Here is a 15990-nt window from a genome sequence, read left to right on the forward strand (position 1 = left end):
GCCCCCCCAAAAGGGAGTAAAATATGAGACAATACCTCTCAAATAACTTAGGGACTAAGAAGGGCTACATCCATCATTTAAGAGCATGAAAACTCACTAAAGAGAAAGGAAAAATACCTGTCTTGAACTTGATACTGAGAGGTAGGAGGAATTAAGAAATGACTCCTTTGAGAATTAGCAACCACAGGCTAACCATCACCAGAGTTTCTGGTCAAAATTAACACTTAATGGTGTGCTCTGTAAAACCTCAAGAAGAGAATTCCATTTAAAATGGTCCCAGAGGCCATATGACCTGAACCCACTGATCAATCTTAATACCAGTTGTGGTAGGACAACGAAATATTAGGATGTTAACATCCTGATGTAACACCCTCACTGCATCACCTAGGAAGTATACAAACCATGTCAGTCAGTAAGGATGTGTAACAAGCCACCCCAAACTTAGTGGCCTAAAGCCACCAGCACGTATTATGCTCACAGATTCTGTGGGTGAGGAATCCGGACAGAGTACAAAAGGGAAAGCCTATCCTCATCACAACGTCTCTACAGCCCCAGCTGGAAGACAGCTGATAGTCACCAGACGGCCTGGGGCTGGAACCTTTTGGAGGCTTCTTCACTCAAAGGGAGGGTCACAGACCCCTCCACTAAACAGAAGCAGTGACCTAAACACAATCACAAACGAAAATGTTTAACTTCAAGCCTTTGGATCTAACTTGCAATTTACAGGAAACAGAGGGGCTAGATGAACAAATTAAGCCACATCAAGGGAAAACAATCAGACAAAGCCATTTCATAGGACAACTGACTCCGTTTTCTCAACATGCCAAAGGCATGAATGGGGGTGGGGTAAAAGAGAACTGTTCCAGATAAAAAGACTTAAGGAGCAAATCAATGTAGTAACCCTGTATGAATTCTGCTTGAAACAAATTAACTATAAATAAGGCATTCTGATGACAACTGGGGATCTCCGAATATGGCTAGGTTAGTAAATGAAAAGAACTTACGGTGGCATGTGAATGCTCATTCTATCATCCTGTTTGTCAGCCTATTAAGAACTTTCTAAGCAATAAAACTTTACAAACTGAAATATGAAATATGATTCCTGATGACTAGTGCCCACAAGCAACTGGCAAAAGCATACAACAATCCTTCTGAGGGAACAGGACACAAATCCAAGCCTCAATAAAACTATTTAAAAAAATGAATGAAGGGAAGTAAGAAAATTCTTAGAACTAAAAGAGAACAAAAATAATGCGCATCAACATTTGAGAGATTTGGGCTTCCCTGGTGGCACAGTGGTTGAGAGTCCGCCTGCCCATGCAGGGGACGCGGGTTCGTGCCCCGGTCCGGGAAGATCCCACATGCCGCGGAGCGGCTGGGCCCGTGAGCCATGGCCGCTGAGCCTGCGCGTCCGGAGCCTGTGCTCTGTGGCGGGAGAGGCCACAACAGTGAGAGGCTCGCGTACCGCAAAAAAAAAAAAAAAAAAATTTGAGAGATTTAGCCAAAGTAGTACTTAGGAGGAAATTTTTTAGGCATATTTATTTGGCTTTATCAGACAAAAAGCAAGATATAATCAAAGTAAGAACAGAATTTAATTAAACTTATAAAAAAGAACATGTAATAACGAGGACAGTGACCAAACTTGTTTTGGAAAGACAAACCACTGGCAAGATTAATCAAGATTAATAAAAGAAGTAATAACATTATTAATTAAAATGCTTAACTCTGGATGTTATAAAAATTAAAGAAATAAAGACTATTATGAACTTCAGGTTAATAAACTTGAAAACCTTGATGAAATGGATACCTATATAGGAATATATATAAGTAAAAAGCTGACTCAAGAAGAATTCGATAACTTGATATGCCTATATTCACAAAAGAAATAAGATCAAAAATCAGGAATGGGACAAAAGTTAAAACATCAAGGGCTACACAATCCTTTATGACTTTACAGATGCTTCTACCAAACACTCCAAAAGCAGGTAATTCCAGACTTTAAAGTCTTCCAGTAAGTTTAAAAAGGGGGTTTCCCTGGTGGCGCAGTGGTTGAAAGTCCGCCTGCCGATGCAGGGGACACGGGTTCGTGCCCTGGTCCGGGAAGATCCCACATGCCGCGGAGCAGCTGGGCCCGTGAGCCATGGCCGCTGAGCCTGCGCGTCTGGAGCCTGTGCTCCATAACGGGAGAGGCCACAACAGTGAGAGGCCCGCGTACTGCAAAAAAAAAAAAAAAAAAAAAAAGGGACCAGTTTGGGAGTTCCCTGGTGGCCTAGTGGTTAGGATTCTGGGCTTTCACTGCCATGGTCTGGGTTCAATCCCTGGTAGGGAAACTGAGATCCCGCAAGTCACGCAGCAGTGTGGCCAAAAATTTTAAAAAGTGTGGGGGGGGGGGCGGGGAGAGGGGGCGAGACTAGTGTCTAACTCATTCTGCAAAACTTCGTAATACAGATAACAAAACCACACGAGGATAATTACAGTCCAATCCCTTTTATGAACAGTGATTCAAGAAACCTAAATAAATGTCAGCAGACTGAATTCAGTGATGTGCAAAAAATATGTCATGAGGCTAGGTTTATTCTAGAATGCGTGTTTGGCATAATACTTAAAAAAATGTAATATACCCCAATAACAGATTATAAGAGGGAAAACAAAGTGATCATCCCAAAAGACACACACAAAAAAAACACATAAGATAAAATTCAGCATCCATTCATGATAAATTCTTAGCAACCTAGAAAAAGAAGGGAACTTCCTTATCCAACAATGGGCAGCTACAAAGAAAAGAAAAGAAAAAGAGAGTAAACATTATATTTAATGATGAAATGCTGAAAGCCTTCTTTTAAATCAGAGATTATACAAAAACAGACAGTCCTTTCAAATAATGCATTGAAGAAGCTGTCTGAGGAAGGACAAAAGAAGGGGAGATGGGAGTGTTTTTTTTTTAAGCAATTAAAAAAATAAAATTTGGAAAACATAAGAGAATCTATAAATGATTAGAGTTAGTAGAATTCACAAGAACTTAAAAGGGTCAATGTACAACAAAATTTAATATACCAAGTTCATTATATTTGTATATACCTGAAACAATGAAAAAATGTAATATAATAAAAATATAAAATCTATGTTTACAATACCAAGAAAAATATAACGTATATAGGAATAATTCTAACCAAAAAGTACAACAGTTCGTTTTGAAGAATATTATAAAAGAAATTTAAAACTATCTAAACAAATGAAGAAATGGAGAGAGAAGTCATTCAGGAAGAGGAGGGACAGTGGGGTAGGAATGTGAGAAGAAAAGGAAAATCAGCCCTGAGAACAAGCAGACCGGAGCACCACCCATAGCACATAAGCAGCGCTGAAAGCAGATTTGGACAAGGCCACTTTTTGACAACAAAAATGACTAAACATCTGCCTCTTCTTACTAACACTGTCTTTCTCGAAGTGACTGGTGCTTCTTTACCGATGACAAAGCCCGGACACACTTAAGTCCTGCCTCATGGCTCAAAATTAAGACACCTAACCACCAAATGCTCACAGCTGCTTTGAAGTAGCCAGTCCAGACTGACCCTCACTCCCCTGATACCTCTTAGAACCATCCAGCACACACCCCAACCCCTACCCTATAAACCTCCCAACCCCACACCTTCCGTGAGGCTCCACAGGGGCGTGTTCTCCCTGGCCCCTAGTAACCCAAGGCAGGTAAACCCAGCTCGTTCTATTACGTGTGTTCCTAATTGTTCAAATGAGGTACTTTTTTTTTTTAACTCTTATTATTTTATAAGCATCACCTATTTCACATAAAACAAAAAAGGAACAATGCAAAAAAAATCCCATTATAATAACAACAAAAAAGACAAAATTCTTAGGAAAAAGCACGGTAAAAAATGAAAAGTTTATATGAATAATAAGCAAACACAAATTGCCAAGAGAGCTCTGAAAAGGGTAATGAAGATGTACTAACCCTACCAGATATTAAAACATGATAAAAACAGTACAGTACCGGCGCACTAACAGAAGGACCAATGGAAAAGAATAAAGTCCCAGAATAACCTCAAACACTGTACATAAAGGAAAATTTTAAAAGTTTAAAAGGAAAGATAACAGTAATGGTTAATTTTATGTGTCAAGTTGGAGAGTATTTGGGGATGAAATTAGCATTTAAATCAGTGACCTTGAGTAAAGCAGATTACCCTCCATAATGTGGGTGGGCCTCATCCAATCAGTTGAAGGCCTAAATAGAACAAAAAGACCAGCCCCCCAAGCAAGAGGGAGTTCTCCAGCAGACTGCCTTCAGGCTTCATCTTCACCATCAGCTCTCCTGGGTCTCAGCCTGCTGGTCCACGCTAGATTTTGGACTTTCCAGCTTCCATAACTGTCTGAGTCAATTCCTTAAAATAAAATATCTTCATCCTAACCAATAGGCTAGTTCTCTGGCGAGACCTAATACAAGAAAAGTTACTTAACCAAGTGGTCATCTAGAGAAAAACAAATTATGTTGGATCACACCTCTCTCCATAGATTAGGATAAGTGAAATGTAGAAATTACTCTATGAAAATACTGCAAAATAACAGGGGGACAGTTCCTTTGTAACTTCAGAGTATGGAAGGTTCATAATCTCACTAAAAATAAAATCCAGATATCATAAAAGAAAACACTGCTAATTCTGACTACATAAACATTTTTTTAAATTCAAAAAACCCTTCTGCATGACAAAAAAAATGTACCACAATTAATGTCAAAAGACAAATGATAAGATGCAGAAGTGAGTAATTCATATCATGGACAGAGGTCTAGTCTCCCTAATATACCTAGTTTTTATTATATAAATCAATTTTTAAGAGACAAACAACTGAATAGAAAAATTCAAGATAAAAAGATATGAACTGACAGTCCAGGAAAAAAGGAAATGTAAACATTTTTACATATATAAGATGTTCAAAATCACTCATAACAAGAAAAATGTAAATTAAAACTACATTATCAGATTGGTAAAAATCCAGAAGCTTCTTAAAACCATGCTACTGGCACATGGTAGGTACTCTCACACATCGATGGTGGGAGTATAAACTGGCACAACCCCTAAGAGGAACAATCCAGCAATATTTACCAGAATTACCACTGCATATACCCACTGATACAGCCAGGAATTGATCCTACAGATACACTCGGACATTTGTGAAATGACACATATACAGAGCATCATGGCAGTATTGTCTGAATTGCAAATAACTAAAAATAATCTAAATGCCCATCAAAGGAGAACTGGTTAAGTACATTATGATATGTCCATAAAATGGAATGAAGCTATAAAAGAATGGAGGATTGCTTTATGTACTCCTCTGGAAAGAACCACAGAAAATATATTTAAGTGGGTAGGGAAGGGGGAATGACAAAGAACAGAAGAACGTTTACAGTATGTTACAGTGTACCAACATCTGTGTAAAAATAGAGCTAACAATTAAAATATGGTATTTTGCTTCTTTATATAAAGAAACATACAATAGACTAATGAAGTGGTTATCTAGCAAAGGGTGAGGAGGGTGGTGAGCTAGACAAGAGGAACTATGGTGGAGACTGGAATCTGTACCCTTTCCTTGTACTTGTTAATTTTTGAACCATATGAATGTATTGATTATCTAAAACATTACACATTCAAAAATGTTAAAGACACAAAGTGAGGTATCTTAATGGAACCCTAAAATTACCTTTTGTACCAACCACATTAACAAAAGACACAAAGTCATACTTGCTGATTATCTCCTAATACAAAAATCAACAGACTGTGTATGCTATATCTGGGAACAAAAGGAAAGTCTACAGGAAGGAATGTTCTGTCTGTTACGAAACACTGGCTTCTTACATTAAATACAGTTGAGCTCCTTTGTTTTTTAAATGCATGTGAATTCAGCATTCTAAATTCTTATTAAAATTTGGCTTGATTTTGAAAATATTCTAGTGGTTATTTTTACTTTGTTTTGGGATAGATTTGGGGGGATTATTCTGGTTTTGGAGGTGCTGACTATATCTAAAATGCTAGATCTCATTTCCTAGATAAACTTTCCAAATCTATCTGAACATCAAATTCCCTAAAAAGTAAAACTGTTCCTGTCAAACCAGACCCTCTGATTAGGCTACCTAAATGTCTCAGGCTACCTAAATCTCTCTGATTTCCATTTCTTTGTCCCAGAAGAGTTTACTGAAACTTAAACTTAAAAAATATTTAGACATTCTATAGTTAGGGAGTATGAAAACAAGAAAAAATTTCCAATACACTTTGAGAAATATTTGTATTTCCTCAGTATATACAAAAAAAATGACAGTATTTACATTAAGGAATCATTTTTATATAGTATTTCTTGACATATAATTTATTGTATTCAAGTCAATAAAATAACAGCAGTATCGTTCAAAGCATAAAAGAGGCCTAAACTAAGCACATTAAAATAGTATTCGTTAAAGTAAGATTTGACCTGTAGTATGCTTTAAATATTTAAATATGAAGGATATTAAATAACTAATTGCCATGTGGAAGAAGTCATCAGTGAATGCTTCATAAAGGAAGTAAATTTTGAACTTGGTCTTGAAGGAAATGACAGGCACTCAGAATCCTTAATCAAATTGGTTTTACAATCAGAGATTCATTTTAGCTCACTGAAGGAAAATGAGTAATATAATCTCTCTATTGAGTCCTCCTTAAACTCTGATGACATGACAAAACATTCTGTCTACAGAGAAGCTCAATAAGGCTCTGAAAGCCTAGGAAAAGCCTGTAACTTTATATATCATAAACCCAGACACCAGTCTCTCTCACTTAAAAAGAAACGGTATTGAAAGGTTATTTAATTTTCCCACATTTTAATAAAAGACCAGACTGAATAACTTTGAAATAATGTACATTCCTACCTCTATAAATTGCTTTATATAAAACCAAAATTTTGAAAACATATATGCAAAAAACAAGATTCTACAGATCTTCAATCTCAGCTGTTGTTTTAACATGTTTTCTTTGAAGTCATAAACTCTTTTTGGAACTCAAATAAAAGTCACATGGGAAAAGACTCCAAAGAACCCAAGAAAATACTTAAGAAATCGGCTGAATTTATTAAAATTAAGCTTCATATATTTATATATGTTGCTTAGCATCAACAATCTCTCCAAGCTGCGTAAGTAGCACTTTAAAAACTGAATAGTCAACGTCACTGTCTTCCCCTCTCTTCACCACCCCCAACCCACAAAAATGAAAGAAGAGAGGAAAATATAAAATGCAAAGTTACATTTTGATGCTTATGACTGAAAGTTCTATGAAAGCTCTATTTGAATTCAGAGTACAGGTCCTGAGCTCATGATACCTTTTAATATCACTCAGCGACAATCTCTAAAACAAGATGAAACTGAATCACTGTACCAAATGCATATGTACTATTTTTCTACAAATCATGTAAGCTGAAATACATAGCCCAATAACCTAAAAGAGTATTTAATGAGGCTAATTTAAACTAGAAAGTGTTTAACATACTTAAAAGTACATGATTCCCTTTAGCATTTTAATATATTGTAATTGAAGTGATTATCAGTCTATAAGCTAGTTTAGGAAGAATAACACTGCCAAAGGCAACAATGTTTCGTCCCAGTAGCACTTACCATTAAAACAAAAAACAAATCAAAAGAAGGCTCAACATAAAAACACCATGTATGTGCCAACTAGAAAGATTACATGATCAATAAAACCATTTTCCTGAATAAGCCTCAACGGAGTGACAGAGTACTTTCTGGAAAGATTCAGAACACAAATGACAAAGAACATGAAATGACTGACATTTTCTGCTGTCACTAACCAGTAATGTAAGAAGCTATTAAACTAGTCATTCTTCCCACCCTTCAATCTCAAACATCCATTCGTAAACAAAGAGTTTAGGTTATAGTTCTGCATTTTCTCAAAACTTCAATTTTTCCCACTGAGAACAGAAATGTTTTCAATGGGCCGGGAAGACATCTCAGAACAGAGGCCTGGGGACCAGGACTGTGCTCACCTGCTGCGGCTGGTACCTCTGCTGGGGCTGGGACGGCAGATACTGCGCCTGCGGCTGCTGGCTGTAGTAAGGCTGCTGGCCCTGCTGGCAGTAACCGCTCACACCTGGCTGGCCATACTGAGGCGGCACCTGTTACGGAGTCAAGCGGGGCAAGTGAGAAAGTCAAGACGTGCCATTCAGCGAAATCAAATATGGTTTCAATTCAGCAACAGGAAGTGGGTTCTTTGCTAAGCAATTGAATTCGATATTTTTAATATTCTCCCCATTAGATAAATTGGCATACTGCTTTCTACTCACATACTATCAATGAAGACAAAAGACAAAGTATTTTTTGAAGCAGAGTTAAATTATCAGACATCAAAAATTGATAATTTCACAAAAATCCAGTGGCAGGGTCGGGGGGAGTTCCTAATACTGACGTCAAAAAATTGTTTCTGCTAGGGCTTCCCTGGTGGCGCAGTGGTTGAGAGTCCGCCTGCCGATGCAGGGGACACGGGTTCGTGCCCCGGTCCAGGAAGATCCCACATGCCGTGGAGTGGCCGGGCCCGTGAGCCATGGCCGTTGAGCCTGCGCGTCCGGAGCCTGTGCTCCGCAATGGGAGAGGCCACAACAGTGAGAGGCCTGTGTAACGCAAAAAAAAAAAAAAATTGTTTCCGCTAGAAAGTCAAAGCAGCATTATGCTAATCCATTCTCATGCAACACTCAGATGAAAATGAACTCCAGTCCGAGCTCACTAATACTTTGTAGGATGTTTGTGGTTTGGGGACATGTTTGTTTCAACTAAGGTCAGAATGCCTCAATTACATTTTAGCAGATACCAGTTACAGCAGCAATTCCATTACCCGATACTATTTTGGCTAAAAAGAAACAACACTGCTTTATAATAAAATGAAACCCATTTAGAAAACAATACTATGTATATCAAACAATATAACTATCAATATGAGTTCTTGATGGAAAGATACTCATTCTATACAAGGGTAGTATTTTCCTAGTTGATAAAACGGTTACTGATATAAAGCAAAGCGTACTGTGCTGCAAATACCCGAGTTACAGACAGAATGACCTAAAATCAGTCTTCTCCATTTCTAATTTACATGAGCCTAAAAAATCTTGAAATCATTGTTCAAACAAAAGTCCTTCCTCATTCAGTAAATACACCACTGATGATATTTTCTGATGTTCTTTCAAATGAGAAATCTATTGACATTTTTTCCCCCTAATTGAGAGAAAGAACAGGCGAGGAAAAGAAAAACAAGATATCAGGACGGCAAAAAGCACTCCTGGAATGAGAATGGTGAAGTCACTGTGAACACCACAATAGGGTCCATTTGAGAACTGCAAGAACATGATCCCCATAAGCACACATACTTAAGAACTCAGTCATCAGTCCCAGATATACACTTAAAAAACAAATTGACTACAGAATACTGAATGAGGAAAAGAAGAGAGTGAGGAGGAAAATATTAAACACTCTGCCTCTAAGACCAATTAGCACAGTAATTGGCAACATATTCAATGAAGTAAAAGGGAAAAAATGCAGAAAGCTAAAGTTCATATTCCTTTTGACCCGATCTAGATTATTTTCAAGCTGCTAGCAACGCTGACAAAACATTTGGCCACAATGGCTTACAAATGCCTCTCATTTCGCAGACCCCAAGTTAGTAGAACAGACAAGTTTGTATTGAAAACCATGCAACAGCACAGTTGAATTCTTTGCTTTTATTTATTTTACAGCTTGATATCTCATAATGAATGTATGTCCCTGACATAAGCCAAGCCAAAGAATTTCCATAAAATACAACTCCACATGCTAGAATACCATATACTACCACAACACATACCCTTCCGTTCAACACCCATATGTTTGATTTGATATCTAATACTGCATTTCACACAAGCATCTTTGCAGTTTGATTTGAAGCAGTTAGGGTAACACTTTGCCAGTGTTAAAATGACTGTAAAGCTCAGTCAACACAGCCAGCAACTCCCCTGTGAATTGCACTTTAATATGTTGACTTTCTGGTTTACAGAAACCCTTACACACAATATGGAAGTGTGTGGGGGGGGGGGGGTTCTATTTTCTAAGCAAGACAACAAGAGGACATATTGCAGGAGTCTCCTTACACTAGAGAAGCCATGAACTTACTAGATTCTTTTACTATCTATTCCAACTCCGAAAAGTGGGGAAGCAAGCCGGATGCAGGGGAGGCAGGTAGGCTGGGTGGGAGTGTAAGCAAATCTTCAATGGATCCATGGCAACAAGCTGCAGAACAGGGCAAACGTCAGAGGGGGAACCATCCAAAGCATCTGCTTGGGAGATTCCATCACTGTCTTCCACAATTAAAAACCTACCTGCTATCCTTTTAAATACATGGTCTAATTATTTGGTACTAACTAACTGGCTAACTAACCTTCTGAGACCCTGCGATAACTGACAGGGCCTAGAGCCAATCAACTGCATTTGGTTTACTGTCCTTACGTGGGAGCCATGACAAAACAGAGATGACTAAGTTCTAGTCTACCTAAAGAATCTCTGTACTAGAAACGTATGAAATCTGAATCCAAGCCCTCCTGTACCTCAGTTGTGTGAATATGATCAGTCACATAATGATATGCCTTACATCTCCATCTGCAAAATGGGGTTACCTCCTCTACTAATTCCTATTAATATTATAACCAGCGATATTATAATCCTATCTGGAATGCTACATAATAATTATTACTTATTAAACTAAGTTGTAGTGCTACCTCTACAACATTAATTGTTAACTAAGTGTTATCTTTAAAAAGCAATTTCTAAATATAATACACCTCAGCTGTCAGGAACTAATGTCAATTCTTTAATGGTCAATAATGTTTTTGCTTTCATCAGTTTAGATGTAGGGCTTTCAAAGTTCTATTATATGATTTTCTGACATCTTAAACCAAACAATCATTATTAAGAAACATAAATGGAAGGGCGGAGCCATAATACATGGACTGCCCCAGAGCCTACTGCCGGAAGTTGTCTGCACAAACCCCAGAGAAACTGTGGTCTCGCACTGCCGGCTTCTCACAGGGCATCAAGGCCTTCAGCCACACCGCTCCTCGCTCAGACCTCCATCTTTCACAGCATCTGCTGAGGACTGAGAAACCCACTACACTGTTATGAAGACCCAAAGGACTAAGCCATGAGGGAAGCATATGAGCTTTTATTGTCTCAAGTTTTGTGAAATCAATTTTGGCTACTAAGAGTCTTTTTGCTTCTCTCTTAGTTCTTAACCATATACAGGGTAAATAAGATTACCAAACTGTTGAATTCAACTGTTCAACAGTTACCAAACTGTTGAAATTTAACCAAGAGTTACTGAGTTTCAGGAACCAAGTGCTGAGAATTGAGGAAACAAAGCACTTCTGTCTCAGATACCACGCGTCCCCTAACCGGCCTAACCCACCATCATTTTCATGCCACTTCTGATTTGATTTTACCACAGGGGAGATTATTAGATTTCGTCAGTTACCCCTTTAATTATGTGTTCATGTGTTTACCGTTTGTCCTCATCACTAGACTACACACTCCTACACCCGTGGTATGCCTCCTGGAAGGGGGCCTGCCACTGAAATGTTTGTCGGATGAATAATGAATGTTGTTCAATGGATTATTAAATCAGGTTATTATTATATAAAACTTTAGTGCTCGCTTCGGCAGCACATATATTATATAAAACTTTAATGATGGAACACATTATAAAACTGAAATGACTTATACCATCCAAGTCTTTGATTCAGCTTCATCCAATAGACAAAAACCCCAAACCTCACGTTGACAGCAGCAGAGGACCCTCGGCTATTACCGGCTAACCCTTGAGGTCATTACTGCCCAGCCAACGCGCTAGACATTTATCACTAAACTAAACCAAATGGAAATCTCCAGAAAATGCCTAAGATCAGGGATTTTCTATTTGTTATGTAAAAATAAGAAAAACAAAAATTTCTCTCATTTCTAAATAAAGAGGATCTTCAAGTGGAACATGCACACACACAGTCACAAAATGTTTTATTCCAATTTTCAAAGAAATGTGAATGCTTTCAAACATTATCGGAAAGGGAAAGTATAGCTAAAAATGATTCATTCACTTTAAGTATTTATTTTATGAAACTACTCTGATAAAGGACATGAGTATTAACTTTCAAATCTCTGTGTCATGTTAAATGTGCAGAATTCCAGGCCCCATTTTTCATTTTACTTTACCTTGAACTCTTTGCTCATACTTCAACACTGAAGAAATGATCAGGTTTATATTCTCATCCTTTTCCTATCTAAAGAAGTTTGAGAAAGCAGTCTCTCCACTCAGTTTCAAGGTGCACTGCCTACGACCCAGCAATTCCCCTTGTGAATACATACCCATGAAACACTCACATGTGTCCCAGGAAGGATACTCCATCCAACACTATTTACAAGAGGCAGAAAGAGGAAGCAATCTAATTCCAACACAGTAAGTAAGTGGGAAAAATAGATTTTGCTAGAGTCATACGTGGAATTCTAACCATAAAGGGTACAGTTTAGTGGCATTAAGTAGAGTCACGTTGCTGTGCGACCATCACATCTATCCATCTTCAGAACCTCACCATCCCCAAATGAAATTCCATTTCCATTAAACAGTAACTCCCCATTCCTATCCCCCACCCCAGTCCCTGGGAACGACTATTCTGCTTTCTGTCCCCATGAATTTGGTTATTCCTTTTGAGTCGGGCTTATTTCACTTAGCCTCATGCCTTCAAGGTTCATCCATGTTCCAGCATGAATCAGAATTTCATTCCTTTCTAAGGCTAAAAATATTTCCATTTTAAGTATATACAATATTTTGTCCCATCATGGGCAATGGGTGGGTTGTTTCTACCTTTTGGTTATTGTGAATAATACTGCTACGAAAACAGGCATACAAATACCTGCTCAAGCCTTTTCTTTGACTTCTTTTGGACAGATACCCAGCCCATAAGTGGAACGGCTGGATCATACGGTAGTTCTATGTTTAATTTTCTGAGAAACCGCCATACTGTTTTTCACAGCAGCAATACCATTTTTTAATTCCTGCCAGCTGTGCACAAGGGTTCTAATTTCTCCACATCCTTGACAACACCTGCTATTTTCTGTTTGTTTTTGTAATAGCCATCCTAATGGGTGTGAAGTGGTGTCACACTCATTATGGGTTTGATTTTCATTTCCCTAATGATTAGTGATTTGAGCAGCTTTTGCATGCTTATCAGTCATTTGTTTATCTTACTTGGAAAAATGTATTAAAGTCTTTTGCCCATTTTTTGATTGGGTTGTTAGGTTTTTGTTGTTGAGTTGTAGGAATGCTTTATATATTCTGTGTATTAATCCCTTATATGATTTGCAAATATTTTTCCTCTTTTGTGGGTGGCCTTTTTGTTCTCGTGATAGTGTCCTTTGATGCACAAAAGTTTTCAATTTTGATATACTCCAATTTATCTATCTTTTCTTTTGCTGTCTGCGCATTTGGTTTCCATGTCCAATAATCACCGCCAAATTTAACGTCATCAAGCTTTCCCCTAGGTTTTCTTCTAAGAGCTTTAGAGCTTTAGCTCTTATGTTTTTAGGTCTGACCCATTTTGAGTTAATTTTTGCACATAGTGTAAGGTAAGGGTCCAACTTCCTTCTTTTGAAAGACCTGTTGTTCTTACTCTAGTATATAATTTTCGTATCAGCTTCAGATCCTTTTGTTCTAAGAACAGTTTGGTTTGGTATCTACACTTCCCTCTAGAACTATATTAAACGAATACAACACACATTCAACGAACTGTATAATCTGTTTATATGAAGTTCAAAAACAAAATTTATAGCAAAACTAATTTATAGTGATAGTAATCAAAACAGTGCTTGTGGGATATGGGGGCTGGTGAGAAAGAGGGGTGAGGAAACTTCCGGGGTGATGAAAATATTCTGTATCTTAACTGGGATGGTTGGTTCATAGGTGTACCTTAGTTGTCAAAACTCATCGAACTGTACACTTAAGGTCTGAGCATTTCATTGTATGTATATTATAACTTTAAAAGTATGTATATACACTTAACAACGAAGAAGGTATCTAAACTTTTGACCTCACGTTTTTTCTAATGTATTTATGTCAAACCATTCCGGCCTTACTTAAACCTAGATGTAAGTTTCCTATTTGATAATAAAATAGTAACTGTTTCTAGGAGCTTAACAGGGAGTTTTCATACTTTCAATTTACATAATTCCAAAATATTACACAGCAATTAATACTGAAACAATCATAATGAGTATGTAAATTCAAATATTTAACGCAAGTCACAATATGTATAGGAACGATATCCCTTCAACCCAGAATTCTGCTTTTGGGAATTTACCTTAAGGAAAAATATAAAACAAGTGTGCGAAGATATGTGTAGCAAGGAGGTCACTGCACGCCCCTGATACCACCCCCACTCAAAAACAGGGAAGCAGCCTAAATGGTTAAATGTGCCTCCACAGAGACTGGTTTAAAAGGGGAGGGTAATGATATTCTATTCAATAAAATATCACAGAGTCATTAAAATGAATGATTCTAATTGTAGATAATATGTATTGAATAGCAAGAAAGTCTGTCCCTGGATTTTTGAGGTGGGACTTAAGGGGTAGCAGGTTACAAAACCATATATATATTTTTTTAATATGAAAATCTGTATATGTGTGGTGAGTAAAGAATTAATAGCCCAGAAGAATATACATCAAATGTTATGTATCATTTCTTAAACCAACTCTGAGTTTTTCATGAATCTAAAACTAAATGCAATTTATTTTGGATTAATTATTGCTGTCTTTCTAAGAATTATCAAAAAGTATATTATAACAATTTATATTTCACAGCAGAAAGCTTCCTAATTTTTATTTGTTTGTTTTCCATCATAAATGTGAGTCCTTCCAGATAAATTCTACAAAAAAAGGAAGGCAAAAAGCATAGGAAAAATGAGTTCACAACAGCTACATTTTAGTCACTACTGTGGCATATTCTGCTGGCTTCTGATTTTACAGAAAGAGTAAATGCTATTTTTCATGCATAAGAGACAGACTGAAAATTCCCCACAGGAAGGAATTCAGATGCTAAGTCTATGTGTGGCTGAACCAACTGCAGGAGGAAATTTTATTATGTCAACATGTCCAGTCAAAAATAATGTGTTAGAAGGTAATAAATAAAGTTTACAAGGTCAAAATCCTACAAATGCTCCACAATCTATAGTCCCTTAAGCTAAGTTCCCAACTGAGACTTTTAAACAATTTAGGTGCTTTTTAAATTCACTTTCTTATTTTAAAAAGAGAAATAAATCTTGTCCTTAAGCTTGTCTAAGGGGGGAAAAAATACTCCGTAACTTCCTGAAATTACTCCTTCATGCTTGAAAACAATCAACGAATGTATACTGAGTGCTTACTGCATGCACTGTATAGTAAAGCCGTAAGTTCCTTCAAATTTTGTCCAGCTTCCCTTGAGTAACAGAAAAAAGACACCGTGGGCTTGGAGGAGTCAGCAAAGAAGTCAAGGGTCAAGCAGTGTCTAAACTCCAGAACAGGCTTGATGACCAACCACGCAAACAAGCTAGTTACTCAGCTCTCGTTGCTACGGAGCCCACTTCCACTTTTGTCTATGCCCTTGTACCTAACAGATAACTTCCGGGCCATAAACACTGCTGTTGTTTAACAGACTGAAAAAAAACAACATATCTGGGCTACTTTAGCCCACTCCCTTAGCTTAAAATTTTTTTTTAATTCATATCAGAAAATAGCTTTACTTTTTGATTTGTGAAACTAAATTAAAAAGTTCTCATTTGTCATCAGCAATAAATTTTTTCTCATGACAAATTTTGCTTTCTAAAACTTCCTTATCAGGTACACACTTTACGTTTATAAGATCATAAACAGTGAAAATAATATATATATAATCTCTCTTGGATTTC

At 37.3% G+C, this 15990-nt stretch overlaps 1 protein-coding gene across 8 annotated transcripts in view; it reads right to left on the minus strand.

The window, feature by feature from the left end:
- Positions 1-15990, minus strand: part of ARID1B (AT-rich interaction domain 1B) — a 413915-nt gene that overhangs the window by 277201 nt on the left and 120724 nt on the right. For all 8 annotated transcript variants that reach the window (XM_060029731.1, XM_060029728.1, XM_060029725.1 and 5 more), the window contains exon 3: positions 8035-8163. In XM_060029731.1, coding sequence (XP_059885714.1) covers positions 8035-8163 — 129 coding nt within the window. The remainder of the gene's footprint in view (positions 1-8034; positions 8164-15990) is intronic.

The sequence above is a fragment of the Delphinus delphis genome, chromosome 14 (assembly GCF_949987515.2).
Source record: "Delphinus delphis chromosome 14, mDelDel1.2, whole genome shotgun sequence".
In the NCBI taxonomy this organism is placed as follows: Eukaryota; Metazoa; Chordata; class Mammalia; order Artiodactyla; family Delphinidae; genus Delphinus; species Delphinus delphis.